The sequence below is a fragment of the Pseudophryne corroboree genome, chromosome 9 (assembly GCF_028390025.1).
Source record: "Pseudophryne corroboree isolate aPseCor3 chromosome 9, aPseCor3.hap2, whole genome shotgun sequence".
NCBI lineage: Eukaryota > Metazoa > Chordata > Amphibia > Anura > Myobatrachidae > Pseudophryne > Pseudophryne corroboree.
The window spans coordinates 337905008-337932595 of NC_086452.1; the positions used below are offsets into that span (position 1 = coordinate 337905008).

At 46.7% G+C, this 27588-nt stretch overlaps 1 protein-coding gene across 1 annotated transcript in view; it reads right to left on the reverse strand.

The window, feature by feature from the left end:
• The window catches only part of ACAD9 (acyl-CoA dehydrogenase family member 9), a 188178-nt gene that overhangs the window by 17259 nt on the left and 143331 nt on the right, over positions 1-27588 (reverse strand). The window contains exons 12-16 of the mRNA XM_063940592.1: positions 22403-22531; positions 3456-3535; positions 1022-1148; positions 678-755; positions 57-185 (exon numbers count right to left, since the gene is read on the reverse strand). Coding sequence (XP_063796662.1) covers positions 57-185; positions 678-755; positions 1022-1148; positions 3456-3535; positions 22403-22531 — 543 coding nt within the window. The remainder of the gene's footprint in view (positions 1-56; positions 186-677; positions 756-1021; positions 1149-3455; positions 3536-22402; positions 22532-27588) is intronic.

Consider the following 27588-nt stretch of genomic DNA (forward strand, 5'->3'; position numbering starts at 1 on the left):
AACTTTGTTGATCATACTCATGTGCTCGAGGATCTAAAAAAACCCATTGTGCTTACTTCATCATCATGGTTGCGAAGACCAATGCTGATAGAGCGACTGGCTCTGGCGATCACAGCTGTCATTGCATACAGATTAATAACAATATCCGCCACTCTCTTTAGTGCAAGCTGTTCATCCACAATGGTCTGTAAAGAAGAGACATTCTATGGGTCACTGATAAAAGCTAACCATCATCATCTTTACCTTTACAAGAAGATGAAGCAGAACTGAAAAACACCTTGATCTCTCCAGTTTCCTTATATTTCGCCAATATAACGTGTCACTGACTAATGGGTGGGGCTCTTTATTTATTAAGTTTCTTATATAGCGCAGCAAATTCCATTGCGCTTTACAACTGGAAACAACAGTGAGAAAACAAAACTGGGTAATAAACAGTCAAAGAGGTAGGAGGGCCCTGCTCGCAAGCTTGCAATCTATAGAGAAATAGGCATTAAAACACAAGGATAGGTGCTATCTAATGCATAGTTGCAATTTATCCAAATTGCACAACACATCAGCCCATACAAAGAGGCTGCACAACATTGTAAAACAAAATAAACTAAATAAATGATATCAGTAAATAAGCAGCTAATGAGAGCATCTGGGATGGGAAAGCAGACCAGAACGGCTTCACTTACCTTTCCAAACCTGTACAGCAGACTTTCCACAGTATTGCCAAAGTTATATGTACTCTGTTCCAGCTTCTTTGCACTCTCCTGTAAAGGTAAAAATGTCTCAAACCCAAGTCACCTTAAACTGTAATATCAACATACAATATAATCCAGAATGGGTCTTAGTAAATTGGCAAATAGCAGAAATAAACAGATGACAAATTTAACACTGAACATTGTAATTACGATTACATACTGAATTCGCAAAACTCGTTTTGTGCAACAGTATCCTGAGACAGGACAGATCAATTCCAGGTATACATAGAAAGTGATAACTGTAATTTAATGAACAAAAAAACTGCTCCACTCACTTCCAGACTCGGGTGAACAACTCCATCACGTCCCGTTAATCCTAAATTGACTTTTCTTCCAAAATTGGATCTTAAACGCCTACCGATAAAGTCTAGGGCCACAGAAAGACTTCCACCCTTCAGTTCCCTGGTAAAAATGACAATCATTACACTGTGGGATAACTGCTAAAGTGGCTACATGCAGAAAGCTACACTACTGACTGCTAATGTGCTGCCAGTATTTTTATTATTATACATGCATTCACTGTCTAAATGGGAGGGTGGGAACCAAGGGTGCTGGAGGGTGGGGCCTATCAAGCAGCAAATACAGTCTATAAATATCAAGTGTACAACTCCGGAACATATAATGGAGCTCTGGGATGGACAAACATACTCCATTCTGCAATGCACCAATGCATACTGTAGGTATACATCACCAGTTTTAAATGTATATTGGGTCTAATTCAGTTTGGATCACTATTGAGACAGAAATTGTGATTTTCTCAATCCTGCTTCTGCTAAATAAAAACTCATGTGAAGAGCCGGGCAGAAAGGAAAAAAGACACCCACCACTGAATTCACAAATTTGCGCATACATTCGTGTAAGTGCGATAATCGTCCAATTTGTAACTGAAGCTGAGTAAGGCCCATTGTCCCTTTATACATGGAGAGGTGAAATATAAGCTGGCATGACTATGCAGAGTACAGCAAGGGCCTAGTCACGTAATCGCTGCACAAGTGACTGTGGATGCATCACCAGATACTGTACAACTTTCATGAACACAGTTATATCTTGCAGATACTGTATGACTGGTTCAATGATACATGTATGCCCTCAGCAGCACTAGCCAGCCGCTTCTGATTGGCCCCATCCGCTAGCAGTATGAAAATCACTAGCGTCACAGCTACATGTATAGTACAGTGCATGATGTGGTGCATGTCTATTTGCATTACTTTTATTGACATTCTCATTCAGACTACTGCAGGATACGAGATTCCTGCTTTTATATGACACTTATTTATTATATAGTGTACATAAAGGATAATGTAATTTTAGCAAGCAATAATATCAGCACTGTTCTGAGCTGGATGCTTGATCAGATGTGACGGACTCAGAATACATTAATGCACTTATTTGGCCTACATCATTTCCTACGTATGCTCAGAGAGCAAACACGTCAACCTCTAAATATTGTTACGGACATGTGCTGAGCTCAGTTTATACATTTTTTTTTTTTAAATTGTATTTTGATTTTTGTTTTCTTTTTTTGTTAAATACAAAACACCTGTAGTATATTTGTCACCGTCTGCATTGGTCCATGTCACTGAATGCCTTTCTGCCATTTCATCTTGGGTGTCATCTTGTCACCACAAACTTAATATTTCCATAACAGAATTAATTCCATTTCCACCGGCCAATAATAGTTACCAACCTGATATCTCTATCACTGTTGATAATTCAACAATCAACCCGACCCATAAGCTTGCTGCCTAGGTTTGTTCCCCACATTCAATGTGTCTCAACCATATGTTACACAAGACACTGCTAAAACCCAAATCCATGCTCCCATTATCTCTCGCATTGATTATTGCAATAGTCTCCTTACTGATCTTCCCAAAAATAGGCTCTCTCCATTACAATACATTTTGAATACAGCTGTGAGGCTAATATTCCTCGCTAGACATTCATAATCTGCTGATCCACTAGGTCAGTCCCTCCATTGGTTACCGGTATTCTACCATATTCAATATAAAATACTTTCACTTACATACAATGCTATTAACCAAACTACACCAACATACTGTACATCTCTTAACTCATCTCAAAATATCCCCGTAGTTGACATCTCCTCTGCATAAGATCTGCGTCTCTCATCCACACGTATTACTTGTTCCCACTCAAAATTACAGGACTTTTCTTGGGGCAGCACCCACTCTGTGGAATGACCTCCCACACACAAGACAACTCACCTCTAGTCTCCAAACCTTCAAGTGTTCCCTGAAAACTCACCTCTTCAGACAAGCTTATCAAATTCTGGACCCACCCACATAACCTTCAATGCCCCCCTATCTAATTTCACCCCCTCTGTACAGTCCACACATAACCTCGCATATTTTGTCTTTCTACAATTACACATCCTCCTGACCCTTGGCCAAAATTGCAGTGTGACCGTATCATACAGCCTATTAAGAACCTTTGCAGTCTGGTAGGACTATTATGCAATAGGTAGCATCTATCCTTGTCTATCAATGCCTATTTACCTATTTACTGTTGTGCAATGGAATATGCTGCTCTATATAAGAAAGTGGTAATAAATAAATAAATGTCATCATGTTTTAGCCCGTAACAGACATGTATGTAAATACAGGTCTTAATATTCAATTATAATGTAAATAGGGAAGCTATTATGTTGTGATATGTGTTAATAAATACTTTAAAAAGGGAGTGACTTACTTTATCTTGCCAGCCATGATTTTTCCTGCGTGTTGCATTCCTGTAAGAGCAATATACATCCGCAGTATTTCATTTGTTCCCTAGAACCAAAAATAGGATTTTAATTACCACCGGTAAATCCTTTTCTCGTAGTCCGTAGAGGATACTGGGGTCCACATTAGTACCATGGGGTATAGACGGGTCCTTTGGGAGCCATGGGCACTTCAAGAGATTAATAATTTGGTCTGGCTCCTCCCTCTATGCCTCTCCTACCAGACTCAGTCTAGAAACTGTGGCCGATTAGACGGACATACTTCGAGAGAAGGAAATACACAGATAGTGGTGAGATTCATACCAGCTCGCACATAACAACCGAAATCCAAGCCAACCAGTTGAAACAAGTCAGCAACGGATGAACAATCGCACTTAACCAAGTAACAAGGCAGTACTGAACCAAGTAACAACTGCAGGAAAACAAAAGAGCTGGACGGGCGCCCAGCATCCTCTACGGACTACGAGAAAAGGATTTACCGGTAGGTAATTAAAATCCTATTTTCTCTTACGTTCTAGAGGATGCTGGGGTTCACATTAGTACCATGGGATGTAACAAAGCTCCCAGCATGGGAGGGAGAGCGCGGATGCTCCTGCAGAACTGATTGACTAAACTTTAGGTCCTCAGAGGCCAAAGTATAGAACTTGTAGAACTTAGCAAACGTGTTCGACCATGACCAAGTTGCTGCTCGACAAAGTTGTAAAGCAGAGACACTCCGGACAGCCGCCCAGGAAGAACCCACTTTACGAGTAGAGTGGGCCTTAACAGATTTTGGACACAGCAAGCCTGCCATAGAATAAGCATGCTGGATAGTAAACCTGATCCAGCGAGAAATCATCTGCCTAGAAGTAGGCCACCCAACCTTGTTGGGATCATAAAGGACAAACAGGGCGTCCGACTTTGTGACGAGAAGTTATTTATTTATTATTTATTACCAGTTATTTATATAGCGCACACATATTCCGCAGCGCTTTACAGAGAATATTTGCCCATTCACATCAGTCCCTGCCCCAGTGGAGCTTACAATCTATATTCCCTATCACATGTACACACAGACACATTCACACTAGGGTTATTTTTTTGGTTGGGAGCCAATTAACCTACCAGTATATTTTTGGATTGTGGGAGGAAACCGGAGTACCCGGAGGAAACCCACGCAAGTACGTGGAGAATATACAAACTCCGCACAGTTAGGGCCATGGTGGGAATCGAACCCACGACCTGAGTGCTGTGAGGCAGTAATGCTAACCATTACACCATCCGTACTGAGAAGTTCTCTTCACATAAATCTTCAAAGCCCTCACAACATCCAAGGACTTTGAGGTGATTGAGGAGTCAGTAGCCACTGGCACCACAATAGGTTGGTTGATCTGAAAAGCTGACACAACCTTCGGAAGAAAGTGCTGACGTTTCCTGAGCTCAGCTCTATCTTCATGGAAGATCAAATAGGGGCTTTTACAAGACAAAGCCCCCAACTCCGACACACGTCCAGCAGAAGCTGAGGCCAACAAAGGGACAGCCTTCCACGTGAGAAACTTGACTTCCACCTCCTGTAGAGGCTCAAACCAATACGATCGGAGGAACTGTAACGCCACGTTAAGATCCCAGGGTACCGTAGGCGGCACAAAGGGTGGCTGGATGTGAAGAACCCCTTTCAAAAAAGTCTGAACCTAGGGGAGGGAAGCCAGCTGTTTCCTGCTTGCAGCAAGAGGAGAAACCGTCCAAGTTGAAACTCCACCGTAGGAAAGTTCTTGGTTTCACACAAAGACGCATTCTTTTTCCAAATGTGATAGTAATGTCTGGATGCTACTCCTTTCCTAGCCTGTATCAGGGTAGGAATAACCTTGTTCGGAATGCCCTTCCGAGCTAAAATCTAGCGTTCAACCTCCATGCTGTCAAACGTAGCCATGGTAATGCTTAATAAGTGAACGGCCCCTGTTGCAGACGGTCCTCTCGAAGAGGAAGAGGCCTCGGATCTTCCAGCAGTAACTCCAGAAGATCCGCGTACCAAGCCCTTCTTGGCCAGTCCGGAGCAATGAGGATCACCTGAACTCTTGTTCTTTTGATTAGTTTGAGAATCCTTGGGATGAGTGGAAGTGGAGGGAACGCATACACTGACTTGAATACCCACGGAGCTACCAGGGTGTCCACTGCCACTGCTTGTGGATCCCTCGACCTGGAACAGTACCGTCATAGCTTCTTGTTGAGGCGTGAGGCCATCATGTCTATTTGAGGTATGCCCCAAAGACTCATCACTTCTCAAACACCTCTGGGTGGAGGCCCCACTCTCCAGGATGGAGATGGTGTCTGTTGAGGATGTCCGCTTCCCAGTTGTCCACTCCCGGAATGAAGATTGCTGATAGCGCCACCGCGTGTCTTTCCGCCCAGAGGATGATTCTTGTTACCTCCGACATCGCAGCTCTGCTCTTCGTTCCGCCCTGTCGGTTTATGTAGGACACGGTCGTTACATTGTCTAACTGAACCTGAATGGCCTGATCTTTCAGAAGATGTGCCGCTCATAGAAGACCGTTGTACACGGCTCTTAGTTCCAGAATGTTTCCCCTTGGGTGACTGCTCCCCCAACCTTTGAGACTTGCATCCGTGGTTAGGAGGATCCAATTCCTAATCCCGAACCTGCAGCCCTCTAGTAGGTGAGAGGTTTGCAGCCACCAGAGGAGCGAGATTCTGGCTTTCGGAGACAGAAGTATCCTCTGGTGCATGTGAAGATGAGATCCCGACCATTTGTCCAGGAGATCCAGTTGAAAGGACCGTGCATGAAATCTTCCGTACTGTAGAGCCTCGTAGGAGGCAACCATCTTCCCCAGGAGGCGAATGCACTGATTAATCAATACCCGGGTTGGCGTTAAGACCTCCTGGACCATTGCTTGTATCACCAACGCTTTCTCTTCCGGTAGAAACACCGTCTGTACTTCCGTGTCGAGGATCATCCCCAGGAAGGACAGTTTCCTTGTCCGCTCCAAATGCGACTTTGGAAGGTTCAGGATCTACCCATGATCCTGGAGCAGTAAAGCTGAGAGAAATGCTCTGTAACAGCTTCTTCCTGGAAGACGTTTTTATCAGCAGGTGGTCCAGATAAGGAATTATATTCACACCCTGCTTACGGAGGAGTAGCATCATCTCCGCCATCACCTTGGTGAACACTCTTGGTGCCGTGGAGAGGCCAAATGGCAGCGCCTGAAACTGATCGTGACAGTCAAGCAGCGCAAATCTGAGATAAGCCTTGTGAGGCGACCAGATTGGAATGTGAAGGTACGCAACCTTGATATCCAGGGATACCAGGAATTCCCCCTCCTCCAGACCTGATCTGTGAGGTGGGAGTTCTTGAAACTCCAGTCTGTACCCCTGGGTAACAATATCTTGTACCCAGGGACCCAGGCCTGAGGATGCCCAGACATGACTGAAATTTCTTAGTATTGCTCCCACCTGCCCGATCTCCAGGCTGGGAGGTCCACCGTCATGCCGAGGATTTTGAGGAAGCAGAACCAGGCTTCTGTTCCTGGGAACCTGTGGTGCAGGTTTTCTGGAATTCCCCTGACCACCTCTAAAGAAAGTGGAGGGGGATTTGTACTTTTTTGCTTTAGCAGTCCGAAAGACTGCATCGCAGATGTAGGATATGATTTCTTAGTCGGTGGTGCAGCAGAGGGAAGAAAAGTTGACTTGCCCGCAGTTGCCATGGATATCCACGCATCTAACGCTTGCCCAAACAGAGCCTGACCTGTGAAGGGTAGGTTTTCCACACTTTTCTTGGATCCGCGTCCGCAGACCACTGGCGCAGCCAGAGTTCTCTGCATGCAGAGACAGCCATGGAAGAAGCTCTCGCGTTCAGATGTCCAAGGTCTTTCATGGCTTCCACCATGAAACCTGCAGAATCCTGTATGACGTAAAAACAAATCAATGTCACTTCTATCCATAGAATCTAAATCCTCTAGTAAAGTGCTGACCACTTTACAATGGCTTTAGAAATCCATGCACAAGCAATAGTAGGTCTTAAAGCTACGCCATTTGCTGTGTATAAAGATTTGAGTGTAGTCTCAATCTTGCGGTCACCCAGCTCTTTTAAAGCGGTGGACCCAGGGACAGGTAAAACCACTTTTTTAGACAACCTAGAAACAGAAGCGTCTACGACCGGCGGGTTTTCCCACCTTTTCCTATCCTCCTCAGGGAAAGGAAAAGCAATGAGAAACCTTTTATGAATCTGAAAGTTTTTCCTTCGGATTTTCCCAGGATTTTTCAAACAATGCGTTCAATTCTGTAGAGGCAGGGAAGGTAAGGGAGGCTTTCTTATGGTCAGTAAAGTAAGCCTCCTCCACCTGCTCAGAAACCTTAACAGTAATGTGTAAAACATCCCTAATAGCCTCAATCATGAGTTGCACCCCCTTAGCAAGGGATGTCTCCACCCCCCCCCCCCCCCCCCCCCAGTATATCAGCGCAACCGTCCCCTGAATCAGAGTCGGTATCCGTGTCGACATGCACTATTTTTGCAAGAGCACGCTTTTTAGAATATACATCAGGGGTCTTGGATGAGGTAGCGGGAGCTGAATACGACAAAACCTCTACAGATCTTTTTAAAACCTGAGTTTCAGTCTCATTATGAGCTATCCTAGATAAAATCTGGGATATCATTCCCTTAATAGAAGCCACCCATTGGGGTTCGGATTCAGAAGGCTGAGACAGTATATTACATTCCTGGGTACATGGAATAGACTCCTCTGGAGAAGATACACACTATGCAGCACAAGACACAGAGTCCCTAGACATGGTAATGTCAGATATATCTCGCCCCTCCCCACTAGATTGTTAGCTCTTCAGAGCAGAGCCCTCTTTCCTCTTGTTATCTAAGCCCTCGTCTCGACACATTTCACTCGCAGCTCTCCCCTACTCAAAGACCATCTTTACCCTTCTAGTAAAGGCTCATCTCCATCTATGGGCACCAGCCTCTAATAGTACGATGATCACTCCCTCAATACTTACATCTTAGCTGTATTATGTCTTGAGAATGTGTGGTGCTCTATGTTACCTGTGCTCTATTTCTGTTATTTATTTACTGTAATGCTATGTTTTGTCTCCCTGTACTGTCCTTTGTACGGCGCTGCGAAACACATGTGGCGCATTATAAATAAAATGTAATAATTATAATAATAATAATTATATATAAACATACACACACAGGAAAATGTCAGACACAATTTCCCCCAGAGTACCTTCAGAGAGACACAGAGAATTAGGAGCCAGCACACACAGCACCCCAGTAGGCAGTTATATGATAAATGCCTGGTACTGACCGAGTAACCTTAATAGCTTAAAATAAGAATTTACTTACCGATAATTCTATTTCTCGGAGTCCGTAGTGGATGCTGGGGTTCCTGAAAGGACCATGGGGAATAGCGGCTCCGCAGGAGACAGGGCACAAAAAGTAAAGCTTTAGGATCAGGTGGTGTGCACTGGCTCCTCCCCCTATGACCCTCCTCCAAGCCTCAGTTAGGATACTGTGCCCGGACGAGCGTACACAATAAGGAAGGATTTTGAATCCCGGGTAAGACTCATACCAGCCACACCAATCACACTGTACAACCTGTGATCTGAACCCAGTTAACAGTATGATAACAGCGGAGCCTCGGAAAAGATGGCTCACAACAATAATAACCCGTTTTTTGTAACTATGTACAAGTAATGCAGATAATCCGCACTTGGGATGGGCGCCCAGCATCCACTACGGACTCCGGGAAATAGAATTATCGGTAAGTAAATTCTTATTTTCTCTATCGTCCTAGTGGATGCTGGGGTTCCTGAAAGGACCATGGGGATTATACCAAAGCTCCCAAACGGGCGGGAGAGTGCGGATGACTCTGCAGCACCGAATGAGAGAACTCCAGGTCCTCCTTAGCCAGGGTATCAAATTTGTAGGATTTTACAAACGTGTTTGCCCCTGACTAAATAGCCGCTCGGCAAAGTTGTAAAGCCGAGACCCCTCGGGCAGCCGCCCAAGATGAGCCCACCTTCCTTGTGGAATGGGCATTTACATATTTTGGCTGTGGCAGGCCTGCCACAGAATGTGCAAGCTGAATTGTATTACACATCCAACTAGCAATAGTCTGCTTAGAAGCAAGAGCACCCAGTTTGTTGGGTGCATACAGGATAACAGCAAGTCAGTTTTCCTGACTCCATCCGTCCTGGAACCTATACTTTCAGGGCCCTGACAACATCCAGCAACTTGGAGTCCTCCAAGTCCCTAGTAGGCGCAAGGCACCACAATAAGCTGGTTCAGGTGAAACACTGACACCACCTTAGGGAGAGAACTGGGGACGAGTCCGCAGCTCTGCCCTGTCCGAATGGACAAACAGATATGGGCTTTTTTGAGAAAAAACCCACCAATTTGACACTCGCCTGGCCCAGGCCAGGGCCAAGAGCATGGTCACTTTTCATGTGAGATGCTTCAAATCCACAGATTTGACTGGTTTTAAACCAATGTGATTTGAGGAATCCCAGAACTACGTTAAGATCCCACAGTGCCACTGGAGGCACAAAAGGGGGTTGTATATGCAATACTCCCTTGACAAACTTCTGGACTTCAGGAACTGAAGCCAATTCTTTCTGGAAGAAAATCGACAGGGCCGAAATTTGAACCTTAATGGGCCCCAATTTGAGGCCCATAGACACTCCTGTTTGCAGGAAATGCAGGAATCGACCGAGTTGAAATTTCTTCGTGGGGCCTTCCTGGCCTCACACCACGCAACATATTTTCGCCACATTTGGTGATAATGTTGTGCGGTCACCTCCTTCCTGGCTTTGACCAGGGTAGGAATGACCTCTTCCGGAATGCCTTTTTCCCTTAGGATCCGGCGTTCCACCGCCATGCCGTCAAACGCAGCTGCGGTAAGTCTTGGAACAGACATGGTACTTGCTGAAGCAAGTCCCTTCTTAGCGGCAGAGGCCATAAGTCCTCTGTGAGCATCTCTTGAAGTTCCGGGTACCAAGTCCTTCTTGGCCAATCCGGAGCCATGAGTATAGTTCTTACTCCTCTACGTCTTATAATTCTCAGTACCTTAGGTATGAGAAGCAGAGGAGGGAACACATACACCGACTGGTACACCCACGGTGTTACCAGAACGTCCACAGCTATTGCCTGAGGGTCTCTTGACCTGGCGCAATACCTGTCCCGTTTTTTGTTCAGACGGGACGCCATCATGTCCACCTTTGGTATTTCCCAACGGTTCACAATCATGTGGAAAAACTTCCCGATGAAGTTTCCACTCTCCCGGGTGGAGGTCGTGCCTGCTGAGGAAGTCTGCTTCCCAGTTTCCACTCCCGGAATGAAACACTGCTGACAGTGCTATCACATGATTTTCCGCCCAGCGAAAAGTCCTTGCAGTTTTTGCCATTGCCCTCCTGCTTCTTGTGCCGCCCTGTCTGTTTACGTGGGCGACTGCCGTGATGTTTTTCCCACTGGATCAATACCGGCTGACCTTGAAGCAGAGGTCTTGCTAAGCTTAGAGCATTATAAATTTACCCTTAGCTCCAGTATATTTATGTGGAGAAAAGTCTCCAGACTTGATCACACTCCCTAGAAATTTTTTCCTTGTGTGACTGCTCCCCAGCCTCTCGGGCTGGCCTCCGTGGTCACCAGCATCCAATCCTGAATGCCGAATCTGCGGCCCTCTAGAAGATGAGCACTCTGTAACCACCACAGGAGAGACACCCTTGTCCTTGGATATAGGGTTATCCGCTGATGCATCTGAAGATGCGATCCGGACCATTTGTCCAGCAGATCCCACTGAAAAGTTCTTGCGTGAAATCTGCCGAATGGAATTGCTTCGTAGGAAGCCACCATTTTTACCAGGACCCTTGTGCAATGATGCACTGACACTTTTCCTGGTTTTAGGAGGTTCTTGACTAGCTCGGATAACTCCCTGGCTTTCTCTTCCGGGAGAAACACCTTTTTCTGGACTGTGTCCAGAATCATCCCTAGGCACAGCAGACGTGTCGTCAGGATCAGCTGCGATTTTGGAATATTTAGAATCCATCCGTGCTGTTGTAGCAGTATCCGAGATAGTGCTACTCCGACCTCCAACTGTTCCCTGGACTTTGCCCTTATCAGGAGATCGTCCAAGTAAGGGGTAATTAAGACGCCTTTTCTTCGAAGAAGAATCATCATTTCGGCCATTACCTTGGTAAAGACCCGGGGTGCCGTGGACAATCCAAACGGCAGCGTCTGAAACTGACAGTGACAGTTCTATACCACGAACCTGAGGTACCCTTAGTGAGAAGGGCAAATTTGGGACATGGAGGTAAGCATCCCTGATGTCCCGGGACACTATATAGTCCCCTTCTTCCTGGTTCGTTATCACTGCTCTGAGTGACTCCATCTTGATTTGAACCTTTGTAAGTGTTCAAATTTTTTTAGATTTAGAATAGGTCTCACCTAGCCTTCTGGCTTCAGTACCACAATATAGTGTGGAATAATACCCCTTTCCTTGTTGTAGGAGGGGTAATTTGATTATCACCTGCTGGGAATACAGCTTGTGAATTTTTTTCCATACTGCCTCCTTGTCGGAGGGATACCTTGGTAAAGCAGACTTCAGGAGCCTGCGAGGGGGAAACGTTTCGACATTCCAATCTGTACCCCTGGGATACTACTTGTAGGATCCAGGGGTCCTGTACGGTCCCAGCGTCATGCTGAGAGCTTGGCAGAAGCGGTGGAAGGCTTCTGTTCCTGGGAATGGGCTGCCTGCTGCAGTCTTCTTCCCTTTCCTCTATCCCTGGGCAAATATGACTCTTATAGGGACGAAAGGACTGAGGCTGAAAAGACGGTGTCTTTTTCTGCAGAGATGTGACTTAGGGTAAAAACGGTGGATTTTCCAGCAGTTGCCGTGGCCACCAGGTCCGATGGACCGACCCCAAATAACTCCTCTTCCTTTATACGGCAATACACCTTTGTGCCGTTTGGAATCTGCATCACCTGACCACTGTCGTGTCCATAAACATCTTCTGGCAGATATGGACATCGCACTTACTCTTGATGCCAGAGTGCAAATATCCCTCTGTGCATCTCGCATATATAGAAATGCATCCTTTAAATGCTCTATAGTCAATAAAATACTGTCCCTGTCAAGGGTATCAATATTTTTAGTCAGGGAATCCGACCAAGCCACCCCAGCTCTGCACATCCAGGCTGAGGCGATCGCTGGTCGCAGTATAACACCAGTATGTGTGTATATACTTTTATATGATATTTTCCAGCCTCCTGTCAGCTGGCTCCTTGAGGATGGCCCTATCTATAGACGGTACCGCCACTTGTTTTGATAAGCGTGTGAGCGCCTTATCCACCCTAAGGGGTGTTTCCCAACGCGCCCTAACTTCTGGCGGGAAAGGGTATACCGCCAATAATTTTCTATCGGGGGGAACCCACGCATCATCACACACTTCATTTAATTTATCTGATTCAGGAAAAACTACAGGTAGTTTTTTCACATCCCACATAATACCCTCTTTTGTGGTACTTGTAGTATCAGAAATATGTAACACCTCCTTCATTGCCCTTAACGTGTGGCCCTAATAAGGAATACGTTTGTATATTCACCGTCGACACTGGATTCAGTGTCCGTGTCTGTGTCGACCGACTAAGGTAAACGGGCGTTTTAAAACTCCTGACGGTGTTTTTGAGACGTCTGGACCGGTACTAATTGTTTGTCGGCCGTCTCATGTCGTCAACCGACCTTGCAGCGTGTTGACATTATCACGTAATTCCCTAAATAAGCCATCCATTCCGGTGTCGACTCCCTAGAGAGTGACATCACCATTACAGGCAATTGCTCCGCCTCCTCACCAACATCGTCCTCATACATGTCGACACACACGTACCGACACACAGCACACACACAGGGAATGCTCTGATAGAGGACAGGACCCACTAGCCCTTTGGAGAGACAGAGGGAGAGTTTGCCAGCACACACCAAAAAACGCTATAATTATATAGGGACAACCTTATATAAGTGTTTTCCCTTATAGCATCTTTTTATATATTTCTAACGCCAAATTAGTGCCCCCCCTCTCTGTTTTAACCCTGTTTCTGTAGTGCAGTGCAGGGGAGAGCCTGGGAGCCTTCCCTCCAGCCTTTCTGTGAGGGAAAATGGCGCTGTGTGCTGAGGAGATAGGCCCCGCCCCTTTTTCGGCGGGCTCGTCTCCCGCTCTTCAACGGATTCTGGCAGGGGTTAAATATCTCCATATAGCCCCCGGAGGCTATATGTGAGGTATTTTTTGCCAAAAAATAGGTTTACATTGCCTCCCAGGGCGCCCCCCTCCCAGCGCCCTGCACCCTCAGTGACTGCCGTGTGAAGTGTGCTGAGAGCAATGGCGCACAGCTGCAGTGCTGTGCGCTACCTTAAGAAGACTGAGGAGTCTTCTACCGCCGATTCTGGACCTTCTTCTCTTTTCAGCATCTGCAAGGGGGCCGGCGGCGAGGCTCCGGTGACCATCCAGGCTGTACCTGTGATCGTCCCTCTGGAGCTAATGTCCAGTAGCCAAAGAAGCCAATCCATCCTGCACGCAGGTGAGTTCACTTCTTCTCCCCTAAGTCCCTCGTTGCAGTGATCCTGTTGCCAGCAGGACTCACTGTAAAATAAAAAACCTAAGCTAAACTTTTCTAAGCAGCTCTTTAGGAGAGCCACCTAGATTGCACCCTTCTCGGCCGGGCACAAAAATCTAACTGAGGCTTGGAGGAGGGTCATAGGGGGAGGAGCCAGTGCACACCACCTGATCCTAAAGCTTTACTTTTTGTGCCCTGTCTCCTGCGGAGCCGCTATTCCCCATGGTCCTTTCAGGAACCCCAGCATCCACTAGGACGATAGAGAAACCGTTAATAACACTCCCCCCCCCCACCTTCCATAACCCCCTGGTACCGCACAGGATACCTGGAGTTACGTGGAGGGTCAGCGCTCCCTGTCAGCGTCTCTGTATGTGATCTGCAGGGAGAAAATGGCGCTGGTGAGTGCTGGATCCGCTCTGAGAAGCAGCCCCGCCCCCTGTAATGGCACATCTTTCCGAACTTATTAGTTTATACTGGCCTGAGGTTTGCTGCAGCTAACAGTGGGATTAGCCCCTATTAGCATAGTTTTGACCAGTGTTAGGGTGTTGCGCTGGCCCAGGGCACCCCTCACAGTGCCACACACTATGGTACAGCTGAGCGCTCCGGAGCGCAGCCTGTCAGCGCTGCGCTCCGACCCTTATGCTGCCATTCCCGACGGTGTCCCGCTTACCGGGGCACTGGCGTCATACTCAGCACTCCATCTTCTGGCTCTGTTAGGAGGTGGCGGCAGTGCTGCGGGAGTGAGCGGTCGCCTCAGGGGCTTACGATCATCACCCTCAGGAGCTCAGTGTCCTGTCAGCAGAGATAGGGACCATTAACTTCAAGGGTTGGATCCTACTCCCCCCCCCTAACTCCCACGAAGCAGGGAGGGTGTTGTTAGCAGTCTCCCTGTACCTAACTCTTTAAAAAAAATTAAAAAAAATAAGATTTTAAACCTACCAGTAAATCTTTTTCTCATAGTCCGTAGAGGCTGCTGGGGACTCCGTAAGGACCATGGGGATAGACGGGCTCCGCAGGAGACATGGACACTTTAAGAAAGACTTTAGGTCTGGGTGTGCACTGGCTCCTCCCTCTATGCCCCTCCTCTAGACCTCAGTTAGAGAAACTGTGCCCAGAGGAGATGGACAGTACGAGGAAAGGATTTTTGTTAATCCAAGGGCAAGATTCATACCAGCCACACCAATCACACCGTATAACTTGTGTATCAAGTAAACAGTTAACAGTATGAAAAAATAACGTAGCATCAGTCCAATCTGATGGAACTATAACATAACCCTTATGTAAGCAAAACTATATACAAGTCTCGCAGAAGTAGTCCGCACTTGGACGGGCGCCCAGCATCCTCTACGGACTACGAGAAAAAGATTTACTGGTAGGTTTAAAATCTTATTTTCTCTAACGTCCTAGAGGATGCTGGGGACTCCGTAAGGACCATGGGGATTATACCAAAGCTCCCAAACGGGCGAGAGAGTGCGGATGACTCTGCAGCACCGATTGAGCAAACCTTAGGTCCTCCTCAGCCAGGGTATCAAACTTATAGAATTTTGCAAAGGTGTTTGAACCCGACCAAGTAGCAGCTCAGCACAGTTGTAGTGCCGAGACCCCTCGGGCAGCTGCCCAAGATGAGCCCACCTTCCTAGTGGAATGGGCCTTGACTGATTTTGGTAACGGCAATCCAGCCGTAAAATGCGCCTGCTGGATGGTATTACAGATACAGCAAGCAATATTCTGCTTCGAAGCAGGGGCGCCAACCTTGTTGGCTGCATATAGGACAAACAGTGCTTCCGTTTTCCTGACTCTAGCCGTTCTGGCCACATAAATTTTCAAAGCCCTGACTACATCAAAGGACCCAGAATCCTCCAAATCTCATGTAGCCACAGGCACCACAATAGGTTGATTCATATGAAAAGATGACACCACCTTAGGCAAGAATTGAGGACGGGTCCGCAATTCCGCCCTATCCATATGGAAAACCAGATAGGGACTTTTATAAGACAAAGCTGCCAATTCCGACACTCGCCTAGCCGAAGCCAAGGCTAATAACATGACCACCTTCCAAGTGAGATATTTTAACTCCGCCGTTTGAAGTGGTTCAAACCAGTGCGACTTAAGGAAACTCAACACCACGTTAAGGTCCCAAGGCGCCACCGGAGGTATAAAAGGAGGCTGAATATGCAGCACTCCCTTTACAAAAGTCTGTACTTCTGGGAGAGAAGCCAATTCTTTTTGAAAGAAAATGGATAAGGCCGAAATCTGAACCTTAATGGATCCTAACTTTAGGCCCAAATTCACTCCAGTTTGTAGGAAGTGCAGGAAACGGCCCAGATGGAATTCTTCCGTAGGAGCATTCCTGGCCTCACACCAAGAAACATATTTTCGCCATATACGGTGATAATGTTTAGCTGTCACGTCCTTTCTAGCCTTTATCAGCGTAGGAATGACCTCATCCGGAATTCCTTTTTCCGCTAGGATCCGGCGTTCAACCGCCATGCCGTCAAACGCAGCCGCGGTAAGCCTTGGAACAGACATGGCCCCTGTTGTAACAGGTCCTGTCATAGAGGAAGAGGCCACGGATCTTCTGTGAGCATTTCCAGCAGATCCGGATACCAGGTCCTTCTTGGCCAATCTGGAACAATGAGAATTGTTCTCACTCCTCTTTTTCTTATTATTCTCAATACCTTGGGTATGAGAGGAAGAGGAGGAAACACATAAACCGACTGGAACACCCACGGTGTCACTAGGGTGTCTACTGCAACCGCCTGAGGATCTTTTGACCTGGCGCAATACCTCTGTAGCTTTTTGTTGAGACGGGATGCCATCATGTCTATCTGGGGCAATCCCCACTGACTTGCAATCTGTGCGAAGACTTCCCGATGAAGTCCCCACTCCCCTGGATGCAGGTCGTGTCTGCTGAGGAAGTCTGCTTCCCAGTTGTCAACTCCCGGAATGAACACAGCTGACAGTGCGCTTACATGATTTTCCGGCCAGCGAAGAATCTTGGTGGCTTCCGCCATTGCCACCCTGCTCCTTTTGCCGCCTTGGCGGTTTACATGAGCCACTGCGGTGATGTTGTCTGACTGGATCAGAACTGGTTGGTCGCGAAGTAAGTTCTCCGCCTGACGTAGGGCGTTGTATATGGCCCTCAGTTCCAGGATGTTGATGTGAAGACAAGTCTCTTGACTTGTCCAGAGTCCTTGGAAGTTTCTTCCCCTTGTGACTGTTCCCCACCCTCTGAGGCTCGCGTCCGTGGTCACCAGGATCCAATCCTGAATGCCGAACCTGCGTCTTTCCAAAAGGTGAGCACTCTGCAGCCACCACAGGAGAGATACCCTGGCCCTTGGGGACAGGGTGATCCGCTGATGAATTTGTAGATGTGATCCGGACCACTTGTCCAATAGGTCCCATTGGAAAGTCCTTGCATGGAACCTGCCGAAGGGAATGGCCTCGTATGTTGCCACCATTTTTCCCAGGACTTGAGTGCAATGATGCACAGACACTTGTTTTGGCTTCAATAGCTTCTTGACTAGAGTCATGAGTTCTTGAGCCTTTTCTATCGGGAGAAAAACCTTTTTCTGGTCTGCGTCCAGAACCATGCCCAAGAAGCTCAGACGAGTCGTAGGAACCAGCTGCGACTTCGGGATATTGAGAATCCAGCCGTGTTGCTGTAACACCTTCACTGAAAGTGACACACTGTTCAGTAACTTCTCTCGTGATCTCGCTTTTATGAGGAGATCGTCCAAGTACGGGATAATTGTGACACCTTGCTTCCGCAGGAGCACCATCATTTCCGCAATTACCTTTGTGAAAATCCTCGGGGCCGTGGAAAGCCCAAACGGCAACGTCTGAAATTGGTAATGACAATCCCGTACCGCAAATCTCAGGTACGCCTGATGAGGTGGATATATGGGAACATGAAGGTATGCATCCTTTATGTCCAGGGATACCATAAAATCCCCCCCCCTTCCAGGCTGGCGATGACCGCTCTGAGCGATTCCATTTTGAACTTGAATCGTTTTAAGTATAGGTTCAGGGATTTTAAATTCAATATGGGTCTGACCGAACCGTCCGGTTTCGGAACTACAAATAGGGTGGAGTAGTATCCCTTCCCTCTCTGAAGTAGGGGAACTTCGACCACCACTTGTTGAAGACACAATTTGTGAATAGCATTTAACACTATCTCCCTTTCAAGGGGAGAAGTCGGTAGAGCAGATTTGAAAAACCAGCGAGGAGGCACCTCTTCGAATTCCAGCTTGTATCCCTGAGAAACAATTTCTATTGCCCAGGGATCCACCTGTGAGTGAACCCAGATGTGGCTGAAAAGTCGAAGACGTGCCCTTACTGGGGCGGACTCCCCCAGCGTCATGCGGTGGATTTTGCAGAGGCCTGGGAGGATTTCTGTTCCTGGGAACTAGCTGTGCTGTGCAGCTTTTTACCTCTGCCCTTACCTCTGGCAAGAAAGGACGATCCACGCACTCTTTTGCTTTTATTTGAACGAAAGGACTGCATTTGATAATGTGGCGCTTTCTTAGGTTGTGAGGGAACATAAGGCAAAAAATTCGATTTACCTGCCGTAGCTGTGGAGACCAGGTCCGAGAGACCTTCCCCAAACAATTCCTCCCCCTTGTAAGGTAAAACCTCCATAGTCTTTGAGTCGGCATCACCTGTCCACTGCCGGGTCCAGAGGACTAGTCTAGCAGAGATTGACATAGCGTTTATTCTGGAACCCAGTAAACTAATGTCTCTTTGAGCATCCCTCATATATAAGACAGCATCCTTTATATGGCCTAGGGTCAATAAAATGGTATCCTTATCTAGGGTCTCAATCTCCGCCGATAAGGAATCTGTCCATGCTGCTACAGCGCTACAAACCCAGGCCGACGCAATTGCCGGTCTGAGTAATGTACCAGAATGTGTGTAAATGGATTTCAAGGTAATCTCCTGCTTGCGGTCTGCAGGATCCTTGAGGGCAGCCGTATCTTGTGATGGCAGCGCTATCTTTTTTTGTCAAGCGTGTCAACGCTTTGTCCACCTTAGGGGATGATTCCCACCGTACCCTGTCCGTTGGCGGGTAAGGATACGACATAAGAATCCTTTTGGGAATCTGCAGTTTTTTGTCTGGAGATTCCCAAGCTTTTTCACATAATTCGTTCAACTCATGTGAGGAGGGAAAAGTTACCTCAGGCTTTTTCCCCTAATACATGTGTACCCTCGTGTCAGGGACAGGGGGTTCCTCTGTGATATGCAACACTTCTTTTATTGCAATAATCATATATCGAATACATTTAGCCACTTTCGGATGTAACTTTACATCATCGTAGTCGACACTGGAGTCTGAATCCGTGTCGGTATCAGTATCTGCTATTTGGGATAGTGGGCGCTTCTGAGACCCTGAAGGTCCCGGCGACATAGGGACAGACACGGGTTCACTCCCTGACTGTTCCTTAGCCTCAGCTTTGTCTAATCTCTCGTGCAATAAGTTCACACTAGCACTTAAAACATTCCACATATCCACCCAGTCAGGTGTCGGCACCGCCGATGGAGACCTCACATTCATACGCTCCCCCTCCTCTCTAGGTGAGCCTTCTACCTCAGACATGTCGACACAAGCGTACCGACTCACCACACACACAGGGAACCTCTTATCTGAAGACAGTTTCCCCACCAGGCCCTTTGGAGAGACAGAGAGAGAGTATGCCAGCACACAACCCAGCGCTGTATGACCCAGGACAAAAACACAATAATATTATGTTTACCCAGATAGCGCTATTCACATATACAATATGCGCCAATTTTGTGCCCCCCCTCCTCTTTAAAACCCTCTGTCTACCGTGGTATAAGCAGGGGAGAGTCCGGGGAGCTTCCTCTCAGAGGTGCTGTGGAGAAAAAATGGCGCTGCGAGTGCTGAGGGAGAAGCCCCGCCCTCTCGGTGGCCAGCTTCTGTCTCGCTGAAAATCTAAAAATTTGGCGGGGGCTCTTATATATGTACAGTGCCAGCTGTACATATACTTATTTTTGCCAAAAGAGGTCTATATGCTGCCAAGGGCGCCCCGCTGCGCCCTGCACCCTTACAGTGACTGCCGTGTGTGAGGTGTATGGGAGCAATGGCGCACAGCTGCAGTGCTGTGCGTTACCTCAGTGAAGATCATGAAGTCTTCTGCCGCCTCTGAAGTCTTCTTTTCTTCTCATACTCACCCGGCTTCTATCTTCCGGCTCTGCGAGGGGGACGGCAGCGCGGCTCTGGGACGGACGGCGAGGGTGAGACCTGCGTACCAATCCCTCTGGAGCTAATGGTGTCCAGTAGCCTAAGAAGCAGAGCCTTGAAACTCACAGAAGTAGGTCTGCTTCTCTCTCCTCAGTCCCTCGATGCAGGGAGTCTGTTGCCAGCATCGCTCCCTGAAAATAAAAAACCTAACAAATATACTTTCTGTCAGGAAGCTCAGGAGAGCTCCCTGAAGTGCACTCATCTCCTCTGGGCACAGTATCAAACTGAGGTCTAGAGGAGGGGCATAGAGGGAGGAGCCAGTGCACACCCAGACCTAAAGTCTTTCTTAAAGTGCCCATGTCTCCTGCGGAGCCCGTTATCCCCATGGTCCTTACGGAGTCCCCAGCATCCTCTAGGACGTTAGAGAAATAAATAAAAAAAACTCCTAGGAGCTTCCCTAGCTGTGACCGGCTCCACCGGGCACATTTTCTAAACGGAGTCTGGTAGGAGGGGCATAGAGGGAGGAGTCAGCCCACACTATTAAACTCTTAAAGTGCCCATGGCTCCCAAGGGACCCATCTATAACCCATGGTACTAATGTGGACCCCAGCATCCTCTAGGACGTAGGAGAAAATCCAGTTACAATTCTCATGGGTTCTCCTAAACCACAAATACAAATACATTATACCACTTAACAAAAATCTTAATAGTTGTGACAAAGCCTGTTGGGTTGCTAGCCAGGAGTTGAACCCAATCTGAGAAAGTACAAATACTGCAGCTGCTTTAAAAACACAATTAAACTTGAAAGAGTATGAACACTAATGGGATTGGCTGCTTTAGCAGACCTTGCAGAAATACGATCCAAGACCAGGACGGCTGACGTTCAGTGTTTCTGTAATCTTTCAGAAGAGGTGAACGCAGCAAAACTCTCTTAAGAGGACTGAGCCACAGAAGGCATCACGCAGAATGGCTCAGAGCAAAATCTCTTTATCAATATCTTGTTATGCTAAACACAAAGACATGACAGCAAATATTCCACAGGATCCCAAATGTGGTCCTCAAGGCACCCTAACGATCCAGGTTTTGAAGAGCTCCATGGCTCAGCAAAGGTGGTTAAATCAAACTGACTGAGGTACTAATTAAGTAACCTGTGGCCAAGCTTGGATATACTTACCTGAACTGTTAGCGTGCCTTGAGCACCGCACTGGGATCATCTGGCTTATTCGATTTATTATGTTAAAATACATTTCTATTCAAACTCTCCCATCATTAACAGATCAAGCAATTAAACTTGGCTCAGTGGCACAAACTCCACAATACACAGGAAAGAGTATTTCAAGAGTTAACGAACCGTAAATACTGATGTGTCTTCTCATATCGTTGCTGCAGCCACGTTAGTCATTCTATTCACAACTAGTCGTGAGCACATTTACAAACGCCGGGCATCTTAGTGTGCATTTCCCCCCGAAAATGCATCTAATTCGCATCACTATGCGCAGCCACCGCATAACTATGCAAACAAGACACACAGGCAGACTCTGATGATTAAAATGATATGCGGCATGCCTATATTCTGTGTGCGACTGCAGCTGTATCTGCATGCGAAATGCTACATTACAGTGTTTTCCTGGCAAACAAAAAAGACACCCGACATTAGTAGAGTTGCCCGAGAACTGACCGCACACTTACGTCAGGCATCTCGCCGTGAACGGTGTATTAAGGCTAGCTGTAGGAGGACACACCTGTATAAACCATGTCACCTGTATAAAACACATTATGCCCACAGCTTTGTGATTTTAATTAGTCACAGAACTTACATTCCTTTCTTTAATATAGAAGATAATTTTATGACTCTAAATGAGGCTATGGGTGAATTCAATAGTGGTTGAAGGGGGCAAATTGCCATTGTTGCGTTATTTAAATGCAAGCAACAGCAGCTCGATTTGCACCCTTCACTCGTCCCAATTTGCACCCCTTTTGTTTAAAAATGCTCGCTACCCTATAGGGCAGCAAAAACTTTTGAGCAAGATCCCGGCTGTGGGTGCTGTGGGAATCTGGCTGGGTGAACAAGGCAATTGAATTCCCCCCTGAGTAAACCCGAAAACACTTACCTCAAATATAAGAAGAATTCGACTGTCTCGAAGATAGCGTTCATATGGGTAGTCTTTCATATATCCCAAGCCACCGAGGATTTGCAGTGCCTCGCTGACACACTGCCACGCCCCTTCTGAGCTGAAAACCTGCACCAACACAATACACACCTGTATGCCACTACTATTTATGCAGGCCATGCACAAACTCCAGGATTCAATTTACAAATCAGTCATGGTAAGGATGCAGAATTCAGACTGGGTCAGATCTTACATTCAACCAAACAGAAATCTTTATTTTCCTGTGACGGTCACCAAAACACCATTACCGGAACTAAAACTACACAAAGATTATTTACGCCCTACTCCATAGTTTGCCAGTGACTGTTTGAACTTTGTATTTGGTCAAATCCTAAATACTGAACTGGTGCTGAAATTAGTGCTCCCCCGTTACCCTAAATATTGATGATCTGATTCAATGGTGCTTTGATAGCGACTTCACAATTTGTAGCGAAGGCACACTATTTAGGAAATTAGCATTTTTTATAGATATTGTTGATCTTCCAGCTGAAGCTATCCTGTCATTTGCTTTCTATGCCAGTGATAGGTAGGAGACCGATTTACAGCATTCTATTAGTGTATATAAAAATATGTCACATCGAGGAGATGATCTAAAACAAACCACATTTTCTGAGAAAAATAAAATAACTCAGTAGTCAACATGAGAGATAAATGTTTCATTGAAGTTTTAAATACAACAGTGACAATGTATCTACAGTAGATAGATACTGTACATCAAAAACATGAAAACCACTGAAAACTATTACAAATACGTGTTCGTGTTCTAAGCCTCAGATTTTTTCCTGGCACTAATAACCCAGTTTACTTGATTGCTGAATTATCATGACGCAGTATGCCATAGTTTCCTTTTCAATCAGATGATCTATAAATAGAGGGATTGTAAGCAGATTTGCAGGAGTGTTCTCTACTTCGCTTGAGGATTTACCAGCCATGTCCCCCACAAATTGCGGTCCAGAGATGGGATCTCATCCCTACACTTATAATGCAATGTACATTGTACCTTCCACTTACATTTCTGTGGGAAAATGTATGCGCACTAAAGCTTCAGAAACAAGAGGTCATGTCATGAATGCAGTTTAAATGCCCCCTCGCTACCATTATTAATGGAAGCATAATTGAGGCTGACCTAAGAAGTACTGTAGGAGAACAATGAAAAGATAGATGAATTAAGGGGGTGTCCCTAAAGGGGTAGTAGGATGGACTGCTTCAATACTGCCCATTGTGGAAAGGGCATGTCTGCAAAGTTAAGAAACAGAGGGGACGGAGAAAAATTCAAATTTGCATAGGTTTTATGAGCTCCTAAAGGCCTCATTAGTACAATAGATTTTAAAGCTCCTGTTCTGTTATGTGTTCAGTTCAATGTAGCCCAATAAAGGAAGACTGAATAGGGGTCTGGGACTCCAGGTCGACAACAAAAAGGTCGACACCTTAGGTCGACGCCAATTGGTCGACACACCTTAGGTCGACATGGACAAAAGGTCGACCTTGACAAAAGATCGACAGGAACAAGGTCGACATTAATTTTTTATGTTTTTTTGGTGTCGTTTTCTTTGTAGCGTGACCGGGAACCCCAATTAGTGCACCGCGTCCCCTCGCATGGCTCGCTTCGCTCACCATGCTTCGGGCATGGTGCCTTCGCTCCGCTCGGCACAGATTACCGTTCCAATCATAGTCCACATGGATCGTTAAGTATGAAAAGGTACCACAAAAGAAAAAAATTGTGAAAAACTCATGTCGACCTTTTTCCATGTCGACCTTTTGTCCATGTCGACCTAAGGTGTGTCGACCTTTTTGTTGTCGACCTGGAGTCCGGATACCACTGAATAGATAAAGGCAACTAAACTGTGCCCTACATGTCAGCCTTTTTATTGTTTTGCTCTAAATAATAATACTAAACTGTAACCTGAGAATTCCAATAGTAGTGGAGTCTCATGATTTATTTAGTTTCCACAGCTTCCATGGGTTACATTTTTCTTCACTGGGCTGATGGGTGTGAGCTCTAATGTTGCTCAGTTTCCCACATCTAGGGCAGAAGGCGGAGAGCTGAGACTCCCACATCCCTTGTGGGGCAATACAGGGGTATTAACAGTAGTAACAGTATTGTTGGGATGGTCATAAAATAACAATACGGACATCAAGGTATAAAGGAATATAGTGAAAACAAGAGTTTTACTAAACCATAGGTTCTTTTCTACATAAAACAAAACCAAGCTGTTCACACCACAACTTGGGGTAACAACAATCTCCCGTCAGCCGTCAGGTGAGTATAGACACAGCATACAGTCTACCAAAACAAAGAATCAAGCAGTGTAAAGCCTTTTGACAACAGCACTACAAATAAACATTCACAACACAGTGTCCTGGTTTATAGTCACCAATGCATGCAGTGTTCCGTTTCAGTGGCAATGCATCCTGACAGGAACCACTAATACCGAAGCCCCTTCAGACATACACATTCTACCAGACCCCTAAAGGCCAGTACACACTGACCGATATATCAGCCGTTCTCTTGAACGGCCGATATATCGCGGGTCCATCGGCCAGTGTGTACGGCCGATACGTCTGTGAACTCAGTTGTTCACAGACGTATTGCGTCGGCGCCGCAGCACAGCCGACGGCCAATATATCTACCGAGATATTGGCGCGTCGCTGTGTGTGTATGGCGGTCGGCCGACCGCCCGTACACATGTTGCGGCGGCCAGCGGTGATTGACAGCTGAACTGGGCGGGCGTGTGTACACGCCCGCCCAGTTCATGACGTCAGTCCCCGATGGATCGGGCAGTGTGTATGCTCAACACACTGCCCGATCCGTCCATAGATATATCTGCAGATCAATTGATCTGCAGATATATCTACTAGTGTGTACCCACCTTTACACTAGCCCCCTTACAGGCCCTAGCTTCTGGCTGCTAGTCAGCATCAGAGGTCCTGCACCTGTGAAAGCTTCAGCCCTTTCTAGGTATCCTACAGGTGCACAATTACTCAGCCATCCTGGCTGCAGAACCCACAAGACCTTGACTGACCTTTGTGGATGGGGCCCGCCCTCTTCTCCCATCCACCCCCAGGGACCCTTACTGGTTTTCTATCAAAACCAAACTACAGAAGCTAAAATAGTTCCTACTGTCACCCTGGGGTTTTCTAAAGTCTGCTGTAGGCATTTTCCAGGTCGTCGCAAAATATGGAACGGATCCCATTTCCTTTTTGCGAGGCTCCTTTCGACTGGTCTGGTACTCCACTTCAGACCGTCTGGTGTCTCTCTCATCACATACCCTCCCCATACGCTTTTCCTTACTAGGGAAAGCAACCTTTCCTTCCAGGGGCTTTATGATCTCGTAGCGCCTGGACAAAGCGTCAGCATTTTTGTGACGGGTTCCAGGTCTATGTTCTACCTTGAACTTGAACTGCCAAAAACCAATGTGTTACTTTAGAACGGACTTCCTTATTCAACTGCATACAACAAAGTGGGGCATGGTCTGTTACCAAGATGAATTCGCGGCCCAGAAGGGAATACTTAAGAGTCTCAACCGCCCATTTAATGGCAAGACACTCCAACTCGACAATGGCATATCTTGTTTCCCTGGGTACTAACTTTCTGCTTAAGTAAAGGAGTGGTTTCTCTTCTCCATTTATTTCCTGTGACAGGACAGCCCCTAGACCCGATGTTGATGCGTCTGTCTGTAATATGAATGTCTTCTTGAAGTCCGGAGCTACCAGAACTGGGGCAGAACGCAAGGCTGTTCTAAGATCTTCCCAGGCTCCTTCCACAGCGTTTGTCCATGTCACTTTCTCAGGTTGATTCTTCTTTAGGAGTTCTGTAAGGGGTAAGGCTCGGGCAGCAAAATTTTCTAGGAAGCGTCTATAGTACCCGACCAGTCCCAGAAATGTTCATACTTTCATTTTGGTGGTAGGTTTAGGCCATGTTCTCACGGCTTTCACTTTACTTCCTTGGGGTCTGACTTCTCCTTGACCTATCACATACCCAAGGTAATTGGACTCCGTTAGTGCCAACTTGCATTTAGCTGGGTTGGCCGTTAAACCATGTTCCCTTAGAGAGGTTAGGACTGCCTGCACTTTTTCTAGGTGGGTATCCCATGTATTTGTAAAGATGGACTATGTCATCGAGATATGCCGCCGCATAGCCCCGGTGTGGATTCAACAATCGGTCCATGGCTCGTTGGAACGTGGCAGGTGCTCCATGGAGCCCAAACAGAAGCATCTTATACTGGAACAGTCCATCTGGAGAGGCAAAAGCAGTTTTCTCTCGCACAGCTTTGGCTAAGGGAATTTGCCAATACCCTTCTGTTAAGTCTAGCGTAGTAAGGTACAGACTGCCCGCGAGGTTCTCCTCAGCTACCTGTTGTCGAGTTGGAGTTTCTCCTACAGGCACTTTGGCCACCTTTGGTCGAGAAGCAGCCACAGCCGATGTGGATTCCTCTTCCAACCAGGGTTTAAGTAAGTTGATGTGACAGATCTGTTCTGGGTGTCTTCTCCCAGGTTGTTTGACCTTGTAATTAACCGGACCCACAGCCTCTATGATTGTATAGGGTCCATGCCAGTGAGTATACAACTTACTCTCCAGAGTTGGAACCAGGACTAGCACCTTATCCCCTGGGTGGAACTGCCTTGCTTTGGCAGTAGCATCATAGTATCGCCTCCGGCGGGTTTGGGCTTCAACAAAGGTTTCCCTGACGATAGGAGCAATCATGTTAAGTCTCTCGTAGAGCTGGGCTACAAATTGTATCACACTGGGTTCTTCTGGGAGTTGTCTTTCCCAACTTTCCTTTATAACAAACTAGAGGCGTTCTGCCTCTAGTTTGAAGAGTACGGGCTGCATCCCGTGGAGGCCTGCGGGACTTCTCTGATGCAAACATTAGGTACGGCAGTACTTCGTCCCATTCTTGGCCATTCTCGCTAACAGCTCATCTTATCATAGTCTTCATGGTTCTATTGAATCGTTCCACCAGACCATCTGTTTGCGGGTGGTAAACTGAGGTATGCAGCCTTTTGATTTGTAATTTCTGACATAACTTTTTGAGAAGTTGGGACATAAACGGAGTGCCATGGTCAGTAAGGATCTCTTTAGGGAAGACAACCCTGGTACATAACAAGAGTAGCTCCTTAGCAAT